At 35.5% G+C, this 21,710-nt stretch overlaps 1 protein-coding gene across 1 annotated transcript; it reads right to left on the bottom strand.

The window, feature by feature from the left end:
• Positions 1–264: 264 nt before the first annotated feature.
• LOC137643255 (uncharacterized) lies at positions 265–6,953 on the bottom strand. The gene is made up of 3 exons (XM_068376096.1): positions 6,767–6,953; positions 4,684–6,475; positions 265–382 (listed from the first exon to the last, which is right to left on the bottom strand). Exons 1-3 carry the CDS (start codon positions 6,951–6,953, stop codon positions 265–267), a joined length of 2,097 nt encoding a protein of 698 aa, XP_068232197.1.
• Between the last annotated feature and the right edge of the window lie 14,757 nt (positions 6,954–21,710).

Genomic DNA, 21,710 nt, shown 5'->3' on the forward strand with positions numbered 1-21,710 from the left:
AGTCTCTGATTGAATTTGTGACCAAGGGTACGCCCCAAATAGTGTATGACACCTCAAAACATAATCCCAGGAGCAGTATTCACCAATGCCAATTGCCTGTATAGACAAGCTTTTTCAGCTCGCTCAACAACTGCTGGGGACCAAAAGGCTTTGCTCGCCATCAGGAAAATGACCAGTATCACTCACCTGCGACCTGCAGCAGATGACTCTCCCCGTTAGGTTAACTCACTTCATGCCCTTTGCGGATAACGCTTACCCGAACCTTTATACGCTGCCATTTCCGATGTCAATACCTTGCCCATGAAGGACCTGATGACCGAAGTCGACGCCCTTATGGACAACTAGCTCACCACCTTCAAGATCTCCATCAACACCTCCATTCCTGACAAAGAAAAAACCATTCAACACTGACCGATGCTGATGAGAATGCAGTATGACGCAGACGCCCGCCCCGTGACTAGGGGCATGGCACTCCTCGCTCATGCCCCAACCAACAACCTCTTCAGCCACTTACTGACACTCATTGGCCGCAGTTATGCTACTACCAATCCAGATTTGGTACTGCTGGGAAGAAATGCGTGGATGGTAGTCAGTGGCCAAAAGACTTATAAGTAGGCCACTGCCTCTGGTGGTGGCCTTCCATGTCACTAATAATTCCGTTTTACATGATGCAGGTGCGAGTGTGCGGGTTTTGGGAGATACTAGTGCTTGCTGTTCTCTTCTACTGATGTCACTCTCCAGGACATGACGTAGTCATTCTAAACCTTCTGGCATCTGCCTGTTAGCTGTCAACGATTATGAGATCCCCACCAACTGTTACGAGACAGTCACACTATCCCAAAGATCAATTGGAAGTTTCTCATTGCCAATGTACCATTGTCAATACTCGGTGCGGATTTTCTCGCCCATTTCCACTTCCTAGATGATGTGGCACATCATGTTAAGAAAACGCAAACTCGTACTCGACAACAACTTTACAACCCACACCTCCAACCCAGCACTCCAAATCACCACACCTAATAATGCTTAAGCCCCCCTGACACTTGCGCGCATTTTTGCCACGCACTGGCACGCATTGATGCGCGCCAGTGCGTGCCACTTTTTGGCACGCACTGGTGTTTTTCGCGCACTGTTCACGACCAGTTCACTCCAGTTCGCGCATCGTTCACGCGACGTTCACGCGATGGCACGAATTGGCACGCGTAGTTCGCGCATCGTTCACGACACGTTCACGCGAGTTCACTCATCATTCCGCATTGTTTCCGCATTGGTCACGCCAGTTCACGCCAGTTCACGAATTGGCCACTCCATATAAAAACGGGGCTTCTCCAACCCGAGGACATTCTTGGATTGGGTTCGGAAGAGACAACAATGCTTTCTGTCAGAGACACCATTGCATTGAGGAGAAGAAACGTATCTTTTTCGTTTGTATTTTTTGTTGCCCTTTATTTTAGTTTCAATAAAAAAGCATTTGATTTACATATAAATAGCAGACATGAAATATGTACAAGTATTAAGAAAGCATTTTATTTTAACATTAAAAGCAGCAAACATGAAAAGTTTTTAGGCTGTTGATTTTAAGGTAATAGAGAAAAAAGTGTGTTGAAATAAGACATCATTTTATTTTTACATTAAAACTGCAAACAGAAAAAATTTGTTTTGCCCTTCATTTTAAGGTAATAAAGAAGAATAAGTATGTTGATGAAATAAAACATCATTTTATTTTTACATTCAAACAGCAAACTTAAAAATTTCTTGGGTTTATTTTTCAGTTCATTTTTATTCAAAACAAAAGTTTTGGGTCTTGATTGGTAATAGAGGAAAATAAGTGTGTGCATGAAATAAGACATCATTTTATATTTACATTCAAACAGCAAATATAAACAATTATTAGGTTTATTTTTCTTTCCTTTTCATTAATTTTTTCGTTTCCTTTTTGTTTCTCTTCATTATAAAGTTATAGAAATAGTTTGAAATAAGACATCATTTTATTTTTACATTCAAACAGCAAATATAAAAATTTATTAGGTTTATTTTTCTTTCCTTTTCATTAATTTTTTCGTTTCCCTTTTGTTTCTCTTCATTATAAAGTTATAAAAATAGTTTGAAATAAGATATAATTTTTTTTTCACATTAAAACAGCAAATATAAAAATTTATTAGGTTTATTTTTCTTTCCTTTTCATTAATTTTTTCGTTTCCTTTTTGTTTCTCTTCATTATAAAGTTATAAAAATAGTTTGAAATAAGATATAATTTTTTTTCACATTAAAACAGCAAATATGAAAATTTATTAGGCTTATTTTTCTTTCCTTTTCATTAATTTTTTCGTTTCCTTTTTGTTTCTCTTCATTATAAAGTTATAGAAATAGTTTGAATTTTTAAGATATAATTTTGTTTCACATTAAAACAGCAAATATAAAAATTTATTAGGTTTATTTTTCTTTCCTTTTCATTAATTTTTTCGTTTCCTTTTTGTTTCTCTTCATTATAAAGTTATAGAAATAGTTTGAAATAAGATATCATTTTTTTTCACATTAAAACAGCAAATATAAAAATTTACTAGGTTTATTTTTCTTTCCTTTTCATTAATATTTTCGTTTCCTTTTTGTTTCTCTTCATTATAAAGTTCACGCCACTTCCCGCATCGTTCACACCAGTTCACTCCAGTTCACGCCAGTTCCCTCACTGTTCACTCCAGTTCACTCCAGTTGGCGCATCGTTCACGGCCATTTAGTGCGTGCCAATGCGTGCCACAAACTTTAAACATTTCAAAGTTTTGGGCCCGCATGGCACGCATTGGTACGCTCTGGCACGCGAGTTTCCGCACTGTTCACGACATTTTCACGGCTCGTTCACGCGAGTTCGCGCATCAATGCGTGCCAGTGCGTGCCACGAATGCGTGCAAGTGTCAGGGGGGCTTTACTCCCACCTCCTCATTTCGTACCCGGAAATCTTCAGACCAGAACTTCCCCAAACGCTCACGGTTCCCATCAAGCATGGTATTTATCACCATATCAAGACAGGACGACCGGGGCTTGGTGTTTGCCAGATTCAGCCAAAACCTGTTTAAACTTGCCATTGTATGTTTTAGATTGCTGAAAGTTTGTGCAATTGTTGCTATCAGCCGTTTGTATATAAGCTCGTGATCTAGTTTGAATGAAGTCACTTATGTCCTGGCTGTCTTTTCGTTAAGAGCCTTATCAGTATGCCACAGGCTAAGAAACCTTGATGACTTGAAACCAGTGTGTTATGTTACAAACTTTAAAAAGATATTTTCTACAATATCACCGATTATTCTGGGCCATATGAAAAACATACTTCAGTTAATGGTGAATATATATATATATATATATATATATATATATATATATATATATATGTATATATATATATTTATATATATATATATATATATATATATATATATATATATATATATATAATAGGATTTGTAATTCAGATAACATGAGGGTGAAAATAAAATTGAATGTTCTTAAGAAAAGTCTAAGTGTTAATTTTAACGGTTTTTGCTGGTAATGTAATTTAGTTCCAAATTTCGAGGTAGCCACAGCTCAGTCTATTTATTTCTTTTTTTTTCTTTTTAGTTTTCCTGATAATATATGTAAATCAGATGAGTCAGTATAGGATATGGAATGAACTAGGCAAATGGACTTTTGCATTTGATTGAATGAAATTATAGCATTTAAATAATGAAGAAATAAAAGTGTTGTCCTCTTTAGTATTTAAATGTAAATATCACTTTTACACAATGGCATAATTTGAATCGCCATCAATCTAAATATTGAAAAAAGTGATGATTTAAGTTGGTTCTGTTGTTTTAGAAGTGACGATTTTTTTTCTCGTTGCCAGAAGTTTCTGTAGGCGTTGTTCATTTAGGTTTCTCTTTCAGAAATTTTTTAAAAATCAAGGTGATAGATGAACATGTATTGCAGTTAATCATGGAAAGGGTTTTCGTAATATGTACGTAAATATTTTGCAAGGAAATCTGCATAGATTAAAAACTACCTAGCATACTGGATATCCTTCACTTTTTATGAAGTATAAAAGGAATGTGTATTAGGGCAACGAAAGCAAAATGCTTTTTCCTCTTAATTTTTCAAATCCGTATTTTCATCTTCATTTTCTATGCAGTTTACATTTTCAATTTTGAGTATACCTCAAATTCATAGTTAAAAGTTTCTTTTTCTCTGATTTTATAATATTACTTCCGTCGATAAAGGGCCCTTATTCGTAATTATGACCAATCACTTGGAAACAGCGTCTAGAGGTGTTGAAGATTGATATTAAGGAATGGTAAACAATTAATGCAATGTATCTATGGTACATTCAAATTCAAATTCAAAAAAGTTTATTGACATATAGATACATCAAATGGGATGTATTAGCATACTAATGCATCCCCAACAAAACTTATTACAATGCTCCTTTATCTATTCCAGTAAAACCTAGGAAACTTGTTAACAAGTTTTTTTTTTGTGATATTATTATTTAAGACAAAGCAAACTTGCTCAGTAACACTATTAATAGAAACATTTCTAAATTCCCTAAGTTTATCACATTCTAACATATAATGATGTAGAGTATGCGAGTATGCTTCACCACACAATCTACAGGGTATACCATCACCATCAATATATTGCCAACAATAATTATACCCCAACCTCATTCTCATAACAAAAGTATCAACTTTAGAAAAGACCTTGCCGTATGTAACGTTAGTATTTTCAGTAACAAGAAAATAATGCCTCATACTGACGCTGCCCTCTTCCAAGATCTTTAAAGCCTTTTCTGTTCCCCAAACCTCTCGTTTTATTCTCATTCCTCGTTTTATTCTATTAAGGCTCATAGAAGTTTCTATGTCAATGTCAGGCTTTCTTGTGGCCTCCTTGGCCAGATTGTCGGCAACTTCATTTAATGAAATACCAATATGAAACGGAACCCAATAGAACTTTACAGTTATTCCTTTTTTCTGAAGCCGACAAACCAACCCTTTACAAAGAACAACCACCTCGCTATTAGTGGGTATTTTGCTATTTAAGGCTAACAAAGCACTCTGGGAATCAACGAATACAAATATATCCTTTGTTTTATTAACTACCATTTTGAGACCCTCATGTATAGCATGTAACTCTGCTACCATAGACGATGTTTCATCTTCAATCCTCTTAGACATCATTTCATCCACACTAATATCATTTTCATAATATTCACGAACCACCACACCACAACCAGCTTTATTACCATTCACAGAGCCATCACAATATATATGAATGGTATTACACTTGGGTAACATGTTAAATTTACTAAGAAAGTATTGTCTTAACACATATTTATTACATTCGCTCTTTTTATAGTTCAACTTGCTTATACATATATTTAACCTACAACATAACCATGGTTTTGGACACATCACTCTTTTCAATTGAACACAATATTTAACAACTTCATATTTTAACAATAGTCTATATAGTTTTCTCAAATGAACATTAGGTTTATTCGAGATTCTACGGTTACCAGACATCATATAAATAGCCACTTTTAAAAACTCTTCACCCCTCCTTATACTTCGGACAACCGCTGCACAGACTATTTCTTGAACTCTTTCAGAGATACTTGGAAGGTTCAACTCCATTCTCATGATCTCTGTGCGCGTGCTCATGGTACAACCTAGTATTAGGCACATTGATTGATTTTGTATCATTTCTAACTTCTTTAATTCTCTCTCCGGATAGCAGATTAGCACTGGGGCTGCATAATCAATAACCGAACGAACTGTGCTTATGTACATCATTAACAATACAGGTATACCGGCACCATTGCCTCGGTTAGCCAATACCTGCAAAGGTTTTAATCTTGCCAGACAAATATTTCTAACATAATTTACTTCATCCATACTTTTGTGAAAGCCAATATACATACCAAGATATTTATAAGTTCCTACCTTTTCCAGCTGCCACCCATTAAATGATATCTCATTTTCAATTGGAGAACGTGACTGAATTTTACTTTTATTCTCATTAACAACTAATCCCGTGTGCAAGCATAAATTATGTAGTTCAGCTAAAGCCTCTTTCAAAACTAACTCATTTGTGCACTGGATCATTATGTCATCAGCGTAAATTACAACCTCTGTGCCACTAGGAAAAGAATGCCTTGCAATACGGTCCATTAATACATTAAACAGAGTTGGGCTTAATACTCTCCCCTGTGGCGTACCCAATTCCATATCCATTTCTTCAGATTCATGCCCTTGAATCCAAACCTTAGCCCTTCTTTCACTTAGGTAGCTTTCAATCCACCTTAGCAATGATCCCTTAATACCCTTATTTACAAGCTCTTCGAGTATTACATCTTTATTTGCCCTGTCAAATGCTCCTTTGAGATCAATGAATGCTCTGCATTTTACACTGCTATTGCACAGCACTCTTAAAACACAATCTGTTGTACATTTTCCTTTAATAAAACCATATAGATTTTGAGAGAATTGATCACCAATAACAAATAGTAATCTATTAAGAATCATTCTTTCCATTAATTTGCATATGCAAGATGTTAATGATATAGGTCGATATTCTCCATTACTCTTAGGTACAGGTACAAGCAATGCCAGTTTCCATTTAATGGGTAATTTGCCATTTTCGAAACAAAGATTGGTCAAATCCAGTAGTGGGCTATCTTCCATCATTATAAGACAATTAATTATATCGTATGTTACCCCATCTTCCCCAGGAGCAGTCTACCCACCTCTTTTAATTCCCAACAACAATTCATCTTTCGTAAAGGGCAAACTAGTCTCATCCACCATATCTATTTGCATTTTTACTAACTGTCGTCTCTTTGAACGACGGATACGTAAACTAGCCTGAACATTGTTTGGTAAATTACTAAAGCTGGAGGCAGCTGCCCATTTCCTGATTAGCTCATTTGCCATTCCTCTTGGGTCATGATGTGCAATATTTTTCCTTCTGACCCCTCTTACTTTATTTACAGAATTCCATACACCACTTAGGGACTTCATAAAAGATACCTCCTCTAAAAACCGGTCCCAGTATTTTCCTCTTACTTTTTTTTCGTATTTCAGAAGTACCTTCTGCAATTTGTATCATCGTCTCTCTACTATTTACATCATTAGGATTCATATTCCACTTCCTTTGTGCTTTCCTTAAAAGATTGTTCCAACCCTTTATTATTTTGTCATCAGAATGCTTTGCTTTTTTTAAATTTATGATGGGACAGTTCTCCTTGTTCGCCTTCTCGTGCAATAGTCTATTACTTTAAGAAAATCGTCCAAAAACACATTCTCATCATTTCCATGTCCATTCACATATTTGTAGTCCTTAAACCAGTCGGCAACCTTAGTCATAAATATAACCTTATCATTCTTGATACTTCATCTTTTCCGTTTGTGACTGTAAGTTGTCTTTTGTATATCTAGACTCACCTCTAAAGCAAAATGGTCACTTACTAAGTTGGCAACAACTGAAGCCAAAGCTTTATACTCAGACATATTAAATAGCAGGGCGTAGTCAATTCTCCCACCTCTCACATGAGTGGGGTCTTTATTCCCCAAAACACAAATGTGATCAAAAGAATTAACCCTACTGTTCATGAAAAACCCATTTTTATTTGAACCCCTATTATTTTCAAAATTTTATGCCGAGCATTAAGATCACCCAGGAGTAAACACTTTTCTTCAAAAATACATGCAGGAAAACTTTCAATATTCAGCATATCACTAGGAACATACACATTAATAATATATATATACCAATCATTAACATACAATTTCAAGGAGACAAACTCTGTGCCATTAATCATAACAGACTCGCATAAAATAGCAGGAATGCTGTCCTTAATAAAAGTGGTTAACCCTCTGGTGTTGTTCTCTAAGCTTGCAGGTAATTCAAATCTTTGATATCCTGACAACTGAAACCCAGCACCATTTACCCTTACTTCCTGCATAGCAACTGCATCAGGATTGCAAGACAAAACGTGTGCATGAATATCAGTTGCCCTTTTACTTAGACTATTTATATTCCATGATAAACATTTTAGTCTAGAAACATCCATTACGACTTATATTTATTTATTCCCTAAAAGATTTTGCTTTCGTAATTACGTTAGAGCTCATCATTTGGCTCTTCCATATATTTCAAAACTGCATCCAGCAATAAGGCCACATTATGAACCTGATTTCTGTATGAATCCTCTTTCCCTGCTTGACAATCATCCTTTGAAATGTGTTTCCTGTCAATAACTACATCAGCAGCGTGGACCTCAACCTCACTGTAACCCAAGCTGCGATTATCTTTAGCAGATGTACTTCTCACACCCTGATCAATCTCGGAGAATATACCTTTCACCTTGCTGATCTTATCGATCTGACCTTGCATTGTTAAAATTATCTTCTTAAGTTCATTTACTTCTAATCGAAGATCGCTTATTGCATCATTGTTCTTTACTCCTGCGTTCCCATACATTAACAACTGGAGCTGCTGGACTATTTGAGTCTAAACAATTCTCAGGTATCTTTGGTGAAGAGCTTAATACCTTTGCTACTCCAAATGATGGTTTTCTCTTGCATAACCATGAATTTGCGTTATGCTCTTCTCCACAATTGCAACACTTAGGAATATTCTGAACTTTATCCCTAATTTTCTTCAGACATTCATTTGAGTCATGGGGCTTGCTGCAGAACCTACACCTGAAATTATTTTGACACTTATATGCTAAATGCCCCCACTTACTACATTTATAGCACATGGTCGGAGGCTCATTAAACACAGATACCCTTCTATAGCCAATACAAGAAACAAAAATCTTATCTGGAACTTCACCTCTAATTAGCGCTATCGCCTGAGGTTTAGGACACACCTCACCCCCATGCTTAACTTCTCTACGCTAGGCCACACAATTTGCTCATCGTGTAATATAATTTCAAGATCCAAACACAATGGAATGCCAAAAATAATAATTTTGGTTAATTTTCCTTCCTCCTTAGGTTTTTCCAAAACAATCCCATCAAACCCAGCAGTAGTTAAATACTTCACAGCCTTCTCATCTTTAACAGTTACGAATTCTCTATATTTACCTTCCTTGAACAACACTTCAAACTCAGGGTGATTCTTGTTTAGTTTAAATGTCCACTGCAGTTTGTTATTATAATTAATCTCAAGTGAACGTGGAAAATACAATCGCTTCCTTCTAGTAACATTATTCAGGCTCGCCGGATCTTCTTTATCCTTATCTAAAGAGACATCGCTATTTTGCAATAAAAGTTCACTTTCACTCACCCTTTTCCTCTTGTTAACCAAACCAAGGGCATTACTTTTCGTGCAAATAATTGTTGAAGGTCCTTGTTCTTCGACTCCTTGTGAACTTTCCTTGTTTTTCCTCTTCTTTTTCTTCTTTGACATCCTAAAAGGCTCCTTCGTATGATCAGACTCACTATTCGACAAAGCTAAATCCTCCCGCACAACGGCTTCATCCACAATTATCTCTTCATCCGAAATCATACCAGTTGTTCATCGACATGGAATTCGTAAACCAGATCTTAAGATAGTTCGATTCAGCGTTATCTGAGTATTGGAACCAAGGGAGCAGTAGTGGAACACGTCCAACTAGTACAGAGACAACAGGCCGCCTGTGTCTATGGTACATTATACATTTTTTAATTATGTGTTTTTGAAATAGGAACAACGTTCAAAAACATTCTTTAAGTTTGATTATACTCTATTTGCGTTTGTTCTAAACAAACTGCTTGTTTATATCAGCTGCAAACGTGGCGTTACTACCAATTAGCGTAGTTGGTTACAGACATTTCCAGACCCAAAGAAGGGGTGTCATAATTACTTACTTGTTTGATACACAAGCGCTTACTCTTTTAGAGACAGTAGAGGATAAAGCAGCTGAACATAGACCTCTCTTCTTATCTGAGGAAGGAAAGAAATAAAAAACAATGCGAGAAAAGTCTCGGGTTTTACTATTGGTGATTTGGTAAACAAACCCAAAATTCTTAAGGTGTCTTTCCTGAAGAAAGAGTTAAAGGAGAAGAAAGTTAATAAACGCAGATTATTTATAGCAAGAGAGCTTCTGCAAACAAGCCCAGACTTCCTACAATATCTTATAAGAAAAGGAGACAAACATTGCAGGAACCCTTGAAAGAAACCTTCGATAAACAAACCAAAGACTCTTGAGATATTTTCCGAGAAAACGAAGAAGGCCAAAATTACGAAGAAAAAAATAATCTTTACATTTCACTATCATGAAACCCCTGATACACAGGAGGTTACGGGGGGGGGGAAATCTTTTCACAAAGAAGAGAAAATTTAACTCTAACCTCGGTAATAAGCTTGTAGAAAAAATTTCATGCTTATGTTTTCTTTAAAGTAGAGTTTTTATATCAACTGCTCTTATTCCTAAACCATTACCCATTCATACAGCTATTGATGATGATGAATTTATCTTCACTGTTGTACAATCATCTTGTCCAAGAGCTCTTTTTAAGGTATCATTTATTTTCTGTACTTTCAAAGGAAAAACTGACACCTTCATAGTCTTTGTAGAAATTATAATAAAGTCTAGGTAAAAATGGGAAAACTTAGGTGAAGAAAGTCGTAATTCAATCACTTTTATTTCCTGGTGATAAACCATTTATATAGGACACACCTCTTCCAACTCATATTTCCTTGAATATAGAGAAATGATATTTAATAAAATAAATCAGTACTGTTTCCATACACACAATAATCATTAATGGAATCAACCCCCGTTAGAATAAAAAAAATATTGTGTGATAACATTATGAAGGTATTATTATTATTATTATTATTATTATTATTATTATTATTATTATTATTATTATTATTATTATTATTATTATTATTATCATTTTAAAAGCTGACGCCATTTTCCTTGCCATCAATGTCCAATCTGAAATAAGATCAATTCCATTCATGTAGTTTATTAGCATTTGTTTCTTCATACCGATTTCTGATTAATATATTTTAGTCATAGATTTTGAATATTATTGTTGGTAGATAAACTTCATGAAACGAAGATTGTAGCATTTTTTTGGAGTCGGTAAACTTTATTCTTTTCATTATATTTTTGTCATGTATCGTAAATTTGACGAATAATCTATCTGCTGAGTCATCAGCAGCCATTACCTGGCCATCCCTGGTCCTTGCTTGGGTGGAGAAGGGTCTTGGGCGCTGATCGTATACCATAAGGTCAGTCTCTAGGGCATTGTCCTGCTTGCTAGGGCAATGTCACTGTCCCTTGCCTCTGCCATTTATGAGCGACCTTTACACCTCTAAACATATATTTGGTATTCATAACACTTGAAACAAGCTTTTCCCTAATGGTAATATTTGTGGTGATATGCCTTATAACCTATTGTATTATAGAACACTCTTCCCTTTCTGTAGTTTTCTCGACACCAAACCAAAACCGCAAACTCATTGCAGTTTCCAGTTGCTCCATATGAATTTGAGAATTTTTGATTTTGATCCCATAATTATATTTTTAATGTGACATTGCTTCGCGCGTTTCATCCCGGTCACTGGACAAGAATTTTTTTCTCATTTTGATTTCATTTTATTTTGAAAAAGGTTCATAAAAAATATGCAAAATATTCTACATTGAAAATGTTAGGAGCATTAATGTGGTATGAGCGACCTTTCATTCAGGCGAGGTGTAATGCAGCATTTTTTGCCTGCCAGTATAGCTGAAAGCCTCAGTGAGCCATAATATGCTGATTTTTGCGTTGATTATTGAAAAGTTGCTAATATAACCTTCTCATGAGAATTTGCATTTATCATATATTCATTCAATATACAGTATCTTTATTTTCTCTTGATGTCTGCCATCAAATACTAAAATATTAATGTAGGACTTGATGAAAAATATTAATAATCAAAATTTATTGGACTCAATTAATTTATTTCATACATTATCAAAGTCACTATTTGTTACAAAATATTCCACTTTATTTTTTTTTTTCTAATCGGACAGAAATCTGGAATTTTGCTCCTGCAAATTTTTAAGATACAGTACTATACTTTATAATGAAAAACGCAATTCATTTCACCATAATATCACCCATTTTCAATTTATATCTTTTTATTATTTTAACGTGAACCTAATATATGCTGATGAACGATAAAATTGCCGGTGCGAAAATTGAGGAGAGTTTTCTCTGATGAAGCCGTGATTTTGACATTTTGAACTTCGTGTATTATCCTTAATAGGTATGCTATTATTTTGGTAATCATTCAGATATCATGTAAAATTTGAATGAAAATGGGAAATATAGACTTTTTTTTTTTTTGTCGACAACTATTTTTAAGTATATTTCATTCTTAAATGTACAAATGGACACATATTCCTGGCACTCGTCGCTATGGAGAAGTGCATCCAGCCACACGTTTACTGCGCGGCAAGTTCCTGTGTTTAGCACCACACATGACCTCTTGTCATCTCTTGCTACACTATCTGTTTGGTTACTCGCCGCGAAGTAAGGCGATGACAGGGTGCACTTCGTAACGAGGTGTGCCAGGGACTCTATTTCCAACTGTACAATTCTTGTTTTTCAATACTAGTGGATACTTATTTTTATTTCATACTTTAAGGCTTTTTTTTCTTTTTTTTCATAACAGTTTTATGAAGTCACATACCACAAGAGTATTATATTTACTTTTCATCATATATTAAACGATTATATTTTTCTTAGTTGTGAAAGGCTAAAACTAATGGAAGACAAACTTATGTTAGTCTTTCATTCGTTAGATCCTGTATGAATAATTTAATATTGCAGGTAACATTTAATATATGATAAGGGTCCTTGAAGGACGCACATTATGGGTCCTTCTTATGATAAAGTTTGAGAGACCGTGAGCTGTTGCGTAAATACTCTTCTCATATCAGCAATTACATCAGATTACTTCTAGGAATCTGAGAATTCACTATAAGTATTTCGTTAATATTCCATTTTCACTGTTTTCTGTTGGGAAGATTAGATAGCCTTCTGTGCTTTTGAATATTGGAATGTTCAGGTTTGTCATTTATTAATGTGTCGCGCATACGGATAGTATCTTCTGGTGGGAAAATTATGGCACTCATGCTATACTGTATATATATATATATATATATATATATATATATATATATATATATATATATATATAGATAGATAGATAGATAGATAGATACTGTATATATATATATATATATATATATATATTTATATATATATATATATATATATATATATATATATATATATATATATATTAAATCATGGTACTAGCCCCTGGCTAGTAAAATGGTAACGTATATGCCTAGCATTCGCGTGGCGGCAGAACTATCCCCACCCGGAACCGTGAGTTTAAGCTGTTTAGAAGGGTGGCCACTGATGTGGTTGTGCATCACAGTGGGGTGTTGGGCTTGTCCGGCTGACATTCTGGTGAACATCTATTCTGATGAAACTGGAACTGAAACTAGACACCTTTAACCTTTAGTTGAATTCTATGCTGGGGATATGTTTTTACGACACCAAATCGGTAACTTGGCCCATAGTCTTAAATGATCACAACCAGTTTGATAGTGCCACTATAACATTTTATTATTTTAATGATGGTGTTCAAACGCTTCTTCGGGGTTTTTGTGGGTACTAATTCAGATGCCAGAACTTGGAGGATCACTTTAGAATCTAAAGTTTAGATGCGATGTATCTCTGCTTTGGGCTTTTCATGTTTCTCTGTAACGATGAAGACAGAGGAGTCAGTGACGATAGACTCCTTCCTTCAGAAGATGAGGGATGATGTGATTTTTTTTGTTTTTGCGTTTGTTTCCTATTTCCTTGATGGGGTGCTCCGAGATGTTATTAAAGAATTAAGACCAAGATTAAGAAACTGCATCTGTTTTTATATCAGATCTATATCCACTAGGTTTAAAGGTCACTCATGAATGGCAAAGATAAGGGACAATGACAATGCACTAGAGACAGGACAGTGTCTTAGAAACTGACCATGTATACAAATGATCATCGCTCAAGCCATTCTCCATCAAGCTGGGACCAGGGAGGACCAGGAAATAGCTGCTGTTGACTTAGCAGTTAGATCTATAGGTTCTCCTGAAACACCCATCCATACCACACAAAGATAGTGAGGTTGCAGACACCACAAGAAACTATCAAGCTTGAGCTTGACTCGAACTACGGTCCGGCAGATCACCAGGCAGGCACGTTTTCTGTAGGTTATCACAACTCGAGAAAATGTCAGAATTTCTTTCATTTGTAACAGGATGTCTGATTTAAACACGTTGATTCTTTTGATAAATCTAATGTAGGGTTTTTCTCAATAAGTTCCTAGAAGATTCCTATTTGGAAATAGCTATTTGTAGCAATTCTATCGGATCTTGGAATTGCCTTCGAAAGCTTTCCTGTTAACGTTAAATCATTGAATTACGTGTGTGCTTATTTTCTTCCTTCAATCATTCTCAATTCAAATCAATGTCATTGATAGAAGACTATTTTATCATGTATAATATTTTCCACTATCCTGTTATCTTTGGGTAGATTGCTATGGAATATGGATTTTTTTTTTTTATTCAATACAGTATCAATTTGTATTGTCAATAGTTATTTTATTTTTGTTTGATGGTGGTATCTTCAAGCCTAAACTTATTTTGAGTGGGACACATATTCTATTAGAAATAAACATCGTAATTCACAGCTGCTGTTATACAAGTATATTTATACACACACACACATATTTGTGTCTGTCTACCTATCTCTGTGTTTGTATATACACACGTATATGTATATAAGTGCATAAAATGTATATATATATATATATATATATATATATATATATATATATATATATATATGCAGTAGAACCACAGGGAAAATGAAAATACGAAATATACGATTAAGTCCTGACTAGTTTCGTGATACTTCTTCAGAGGACTGGTTTATTGAGAGAGGTTTCTTTACATTTTATAGGGAAAGTAAACGTTTTCCTGTGATTTTTACGCATATATATATATATATATATATATATATATATATATATATAGATATATATATATATATATATATATAGATATAGATATAGATATAGATATATATATATATATATATATATATATACATATATATATATATACATATATATATATATATATATATATATATATATATATATATATATATATATATATCATCATCATCATCATCATCATTATCTCCTACGCCTATGGACGAAAAGGGCCTCAATTAGATTTCGCTGGTTGTCTCTATCTTGAGCTTTTAATTCAGTACTTCTTCATTCATCATCACCTACTTTGCGCTTTTTAATCATGTAGGCCTGGGTCTTCCAACTCTTCGAGTGCCTTGTGGAGCCCAGCTGAACGTTTGGTGAACTAATCTCTCTCGGGCAGTGCGAAGAGCATGCCAACCATCTCCATCTACCCTTCTTCATGATGTCATCCACATATGGCACTCGAGTAATCTCTTATAGTTTCATTTCTAATCCTGTCCTGCCATTTAACTCCCAATATCCTTCTAAGGGCTTTGTTCTCAAATCTGCTGTATCTGTTGGAGACTGATTCATTGTCATAGCATGATTCATGCCCACTGAGTAACACTGATCTCGCTAAACTGATATAAAGTCTGAATTTTATATGTAATTTCAGGCGATTTGATTTCCAAATTTTACTTAACCTAGCCATTATCTGATTTGCTTTTTTCAAAATCTTTCACTAAACTCCAATTCTAAAGACACTGTATTGGAGATCATAGTTCCTGCATACTTAAATGATTCTACTTTATCAATCCTTCTCCCTCCAATGATATTTCATTTACCTTTGCATACTCCATTGTCATCATCTCTGTCTTATTTCTATTTATCTGGAGCCCAACCTCGTGTGATATTTCATGCATACTGGTAAGCAAGCATTGCAAATCCTGTGGTGTTCTGCTAACAAGGAGAGCATCATCAGCATACTCTAGGTCTGCTAAGTTCCTATCACCAATCCAGTCTAATCCTTCTTTACCATCTCCAACTGTTCTTCTCATTACAAAATCCATGAGGAAGATAAACAACACAGGTGACAACACATTCCCTTGGAGTGCGCCGCCATTCACTGGAAACTCATTTGATAAGACTCCATTAACATTAACTTTGCACTTGCTATGGTCATGAAGAGGCTTAATCAAATTTACATATTTAAGACGAATTCCATAATAACGCAGCACTCTCCACAAAATTGGTCGGTGCACGCTATCAAACACCTTTTCATAGTCCACAAAGCCCATCAAAAGTTAATTTCTATATTCTACGCATTGCTGTACAACATGTCTCAAAATGAAAATTTGGTTAGTGCAACTTTAACCGTTTCTAAATCCCGCTTGTTCATCTCTCAGCTTTTCATCAATCTCTCTCTCCAGTCTCTTTCGAATAAGCATACTATAGATTTTCATGACTGAGGTAACTGTGGTGCCTCTGTAATTATTGCAATCAGTCAGGTCTCCGTGTTTTGCCATTTTCAACAACATTCATAACTCTCATTCATCAGGTTTGAGAGAGAGAGAGAGAGAGAGAGAGAGAGAGAGAGAGAGAGAGAGAGAGAGAGAGAGAGAGAGAGAGAGAGTCTGTGTGTAAATGTTTCTAGATTTATTGGGAAGTGCATCAATAAATTACTATCATGTAATCAGAAATGATGATGATTACAACGATTGAAGAAAAGAATGAAGAAAAAAAAAGAGATTTAAAACTATTTTGATTAACTGCTCATTACGGCCTTCACCGTCTATAGATGAAAAGGCGAAATACTGAGTGGATTTATTGGTTAAAAGACTGAATAACTCAAATTCACATGAGGAAGGAAATACTAGACTGACCAAGCGCATGAAGCGGTGGATAAAACAAAAAAGAAAAAATAACACTATTAAAGGTGCGCCAAAATGCGTGCAAAACGCATAAATGTGTAATGTAAAAGAATGGGTCAACATTTGGAGATTGTTGAATATGTAGATAATTGCTTACGAAATTATGGAAGAGATATTTACTTAGTTGTTGTATCCATGACCCATAACTTGAGGTTAAAAGGGTTGTGATTGCTTGTGTTTTATGAAGTCTATTTCACTTGGGAAATTGACTTTTGCTGAAATTATTATTGTTAAACAAAGCAGTATTTTTTACAATTAATTAACTTTTTATCCTTGAAGTGTTTCCGTTTGCACTGATTGGCAGCATTTAACAGCTTTTTTAAATCAAAGTTGGTTCAACCAAAATAATTTATAACGGACGATTTCGCCGAATGATACATAGTAATAATGTTTTCATGTTGATAATTGATTTAGTCTTTCACGAAACGGAAATATCATAAACGCTCTGTGAATAACGAAATGAAACAGAACAATCAAGAAAAAAAAATCAAAGAATAGATGTGTACATTTACAATTTCTTTGTTCTTTCAAAAAGTCTTAGTCTTTTTTTGCTCTATTGCTCTAGCACAAGAGCAGCTACTCTGGTTAACAGTTAGGCTATAGTAATGAAAATGATTGGTTTAGATTTTAATGATGTTATGAACGTTTACATAATAGTTTTTAAAGTCCTTTCGATCTTTCCTTTTCAATGACCAAAATTTTTTTTTTTTTTTTTTTTTTTTTTTTTGCCACTAAACCCTTTATAAAAACTCCACTATATCTATGAATGATTTGATCGTGAAATAAATACAGACAGAATTCATGTGGTTTTAGATTTCTGGGAGGCATCATTTTTATGCGTATTATGTGGATTTTATCTTTGATATAAGAAAGATATAAAGTACACCTGCTATTAATCATATTTAGATTTAAATCTTGGGAAGTTGTTCATGAGCTGTTATCTTTAAGCTTTATCTTTATGAATAATCAAGAGTTGTTATACAACTGTACCCCCAAGAGACCCATATTTCAGAATAAAGTTAATTCACCCATGAGATTACCACTTTGTGTTTCTCTTCGACTGCCGTATATATTTGTATGATGATTCCGGTAACATATATTTAATCCTGCGTTTTGCATAGAGAAAATTTATCTGATCATGTAAACATGAACTAATATAAAATACGAAATAGAGTTTTAAACTATAAACTAAAAGGCTTTACTCTCAGCAAGATGCTATAATCCCGAGGGCTCCAACAGAGAAAATAGCCCAGTAAGGAACGGAAATAAGGAAACTACAAGAGAAGCATTTAACAATTAAAATAAAATATTTCAAGAACAGTAGCAACATTAAGATAATTCTTTCACATATAAACTATAAAAACTTAAAAAAAAAAAAAGACCAAGAGGAAGATAAATAAGATAGAATAATATGCCTAAGTATACCCTCAAGCAAAAGAACTCTACTCCAAGACAGTGAAAGACTTGGGATACAGAGGCTATGGCACTTTTCAAGACAAGAGAACAATGGTTTAATTTTGGAGTGTCCTCCTAGAAAAACTGCCTACCGAAGCTCAAAAGTCTCTTCTACCATTACCAAGAGGAAAGTAACCACAGAACAATTACATTGCAGAGTTAACCCCTTGAGAAAAGAAGAATTATGTGGTAATCTCAGTGTTATCAGGTGTATGAGGACAGAGGAGGATATGTAAAGAATAGACCAGACTATTCGGTGTATGAGTAGGCAAAGGGAAAATGAGCCGTAACCAGATAAAAGGATCCAGTGTAGTACTGTCTGGACAGTCAAAGGACTCAACAACTCTCTAGTGGTAGTATCTCAACGGGTGGCTGGTGCCCTGGCCATCCTACCACCTATATCATATAAGGAAAATTAATAGAATTATTACGGTAAACTTCCAAACGAGAAGGAAAGGGAAGTGTTCCTTGTTCATTTATTTTTCAATCGTTACGAAAAGACAGAGAAAAATATGATTGCAAATAAGTAGGTTATCTTTGAGAAATTAATTCTTTTTCCTCTTTGGCACTTTTCTTGTACTCGAATATTTATCTGTTCCTTAAACTAACAAAATCTTTTTTATTTGTCCAACTTTTATGTGTCGAACTAGGTCCTTCCATATATTTTTTTCTAATTACCCAGGTAAATAATTACAGTTAGTGCTACACAGAATGAAGTGATAGAGAAACACTGGCGTTCCATACAAGAGACAACTCTTTTCATGTGTCTTAGAAAATTGCTTTAGAAGATAGAAAATTAGCTTAGAGACGATACAATCAGTTAATTGTGATTTTTCCCTTTGTTTTGCTTTCCTATTTTCATATACACCCTTAATTCTTGACGATATTTGCCTTGTAGTTTAGAAATGCTACCAAAAAGTAGACATTGTTTTAAATGATGTAAGTAAACCATTTAAGCAGCGCTTAGTGCCGCCATGCAGTAGCATTGCCTAGCAAGTGACGCAAACAACGCATTTTAATTTTTTGAGGAACGCAGAAAAGGCAAATTAAATGTTTCATTTTCATTTCCAAATTTTCATACGAATTCGAGATGTAATAAAAAAAAAATGTTTGCCAACATTTATCTTTCACTCTAGTTTTCGTGTGAATTTTGCTCGTGAATTTTATTACTGTATGTCGTAAGATATAAGGCCATCGCGGAGTTCTTTAGATCATTCTAGTATGAATATTTATTCTTCTACTCCATGACTCATTCAGAAACACATTGCTTGTTGCCGGTTTCAGGAGATTCCATTTTCATGAAATTATTCTTATTAGCTTTAGTCTAATGTATGGGACCTCTCCTTATGTGTATGTTATGTGGACGACATACTTGTGTTCTCTTCCTCCGAAGAGGAACAACTCATTCACCTACGCATCATTCTTGACCACCTACAAGAGAATGGCCTTGTAGTCCGGTATGACATATGTACCTTTAACACCAACAAAGAATCAATCTTAGGGCACCGCATCACTCCTAAAGGAAACCACCCTCCTTGAGAACGTATCAGCTCTTCAGCTCTTCAGAAGTTACCGGTTCCTGCCAGCCATCACTGCCACTCTGGCTCCCTCAAGTGGAAGCCAAAACACCTGAAGTGGGGGCTCCCTTCAGAAAGCTACATTCTGCATTGCAAGTAATTTCATATCAAATGCAGCTGCTCTCACATTTCCAGCGCCACATTCCCCTCTTCTTCTCTCCACCGATGCCAGCGATGTTTCTAATGGTGCAGTACTTGACAAGTTGACAATGGCTCACCCTGCCTATTGGCCTTCTTTAGTAGAAAACTGTCCAATGTGGAATCCTTCTTCTCTACCTTCAACCTCGAATTGCTGGTGGTGCATTTAGCTGTCCGTCACGTTTTCCACTTCTTAGAAGGTACACCCTTTGTCATTTGCACGGACCATATGCCTCTGATGCACACCTTCGCTCGACAGTCTGATATGTGGTCCACCCATCAACGCCGACATCTCTTCGCCTTTGCTAAATATAACTGCAACCTTCAACACATCCTAGAGAAATGAATCATGTTGCCGATGCCCTGTCAAGAAACACATTGGCCGCCATTCACCTGTTGGGAAGAGGCGATTTCAACGTCACCCTCCTCTGTGACGTCAGTACTGGTAGGCCATGACCATGGATAGTTGCCCCCACGAACCGACAGGTGTTTGATTTCATCCATGACCTCTTACATCCCTCACACCAATCTACTGCACAGCTACTGAAAAGAAGTTCATTTGGTATGGCACTGCTAAGGATGCTAAGGACTGGGTCCATTCCACCTGTACTTCATGCCAAACTTCTAAAGTACATCAACAAATGTATTCAAAAGTGGGCCCCTTTCCTCAACCTTGGTGTCATTTTTCCTACATTCACATCGAAGTAGTAGGTCCCCTACCCACATCACATGGACACTGTTACCTGTTTACTGTCATTGACTGCTCCACTCAGTGACCTGAAATCTCCATGCATTCTGCAATGTCTGTCTCGTGTACATCCATGTTATTCTCAGGACGGATACAGATATTTGATATCCCTAATTATATTACTTCTGACAGGGGTACCACTGTCACCTCTCAATTGTGGGCACCATTAGCGAATCCCCTAGGCATTACCATGCATCAGACAACTACCTACAACCCTGCAGCCAATAAAAAGGCTGAACATTTTTATCACACCCTGAAAGCAGTTTTGATGTCGATCTGCAATGACTCCAATTGGTTTACTCAGCTTTCCTAGTTCCTCCTTGGATTAAGGTCCATTCTTAAAGATTTCCCGGATATCTCTGCAGCTGAATTGGTGTATGACAACCTGTTGTCTTCCTTGCCTATTTTTTTCTGTTTGTAACCTCCCCCTACCATCCCCAGCACCTATATCACATTGTGGAAAAATTTACTCCCTACTACCACCTAAAAGCCCCCAGCAAAGCAATACATACCTAAAGATTTACACACCGCAACGCACGTCTTCCTGCACACTGCACACAGATACTAGCAAGCCACCACTGATGCCCACTTATATAATCCAGTGCACAGCAAAGGCTTTCTTAACATTTGGGGTAAAGAAGAATGGGTCTCCATTGATCGCCAAAAACCTGCATATCACCTGCAAGATTAGCCACTTACAGTTCGCCTCTCAAGAACAGGGTACCCCATTTCCTATGTAAGTCTATTTTTACGTGGCGATGGCCATATAATACACGTGTCTCATACACGCTCGTACAATGTAATGCTACTGCTTTT

This window comes from Palaemon carinicauda, chromosome 6 (assembly GCF_036898095.1).
Source record: "Palaemon carinicauda isolate YSFRI2023 chromosome 6, ASM3689809v2, whole genome shotgun sequence".
Taxonomy (NCBI): domain Eukaryota; kingdom Metazoa; phylum Arthropoda; class Malacostraca; order Decapoda; family Palaemonidae; genus Palaemon; species Palaemon carinicauda.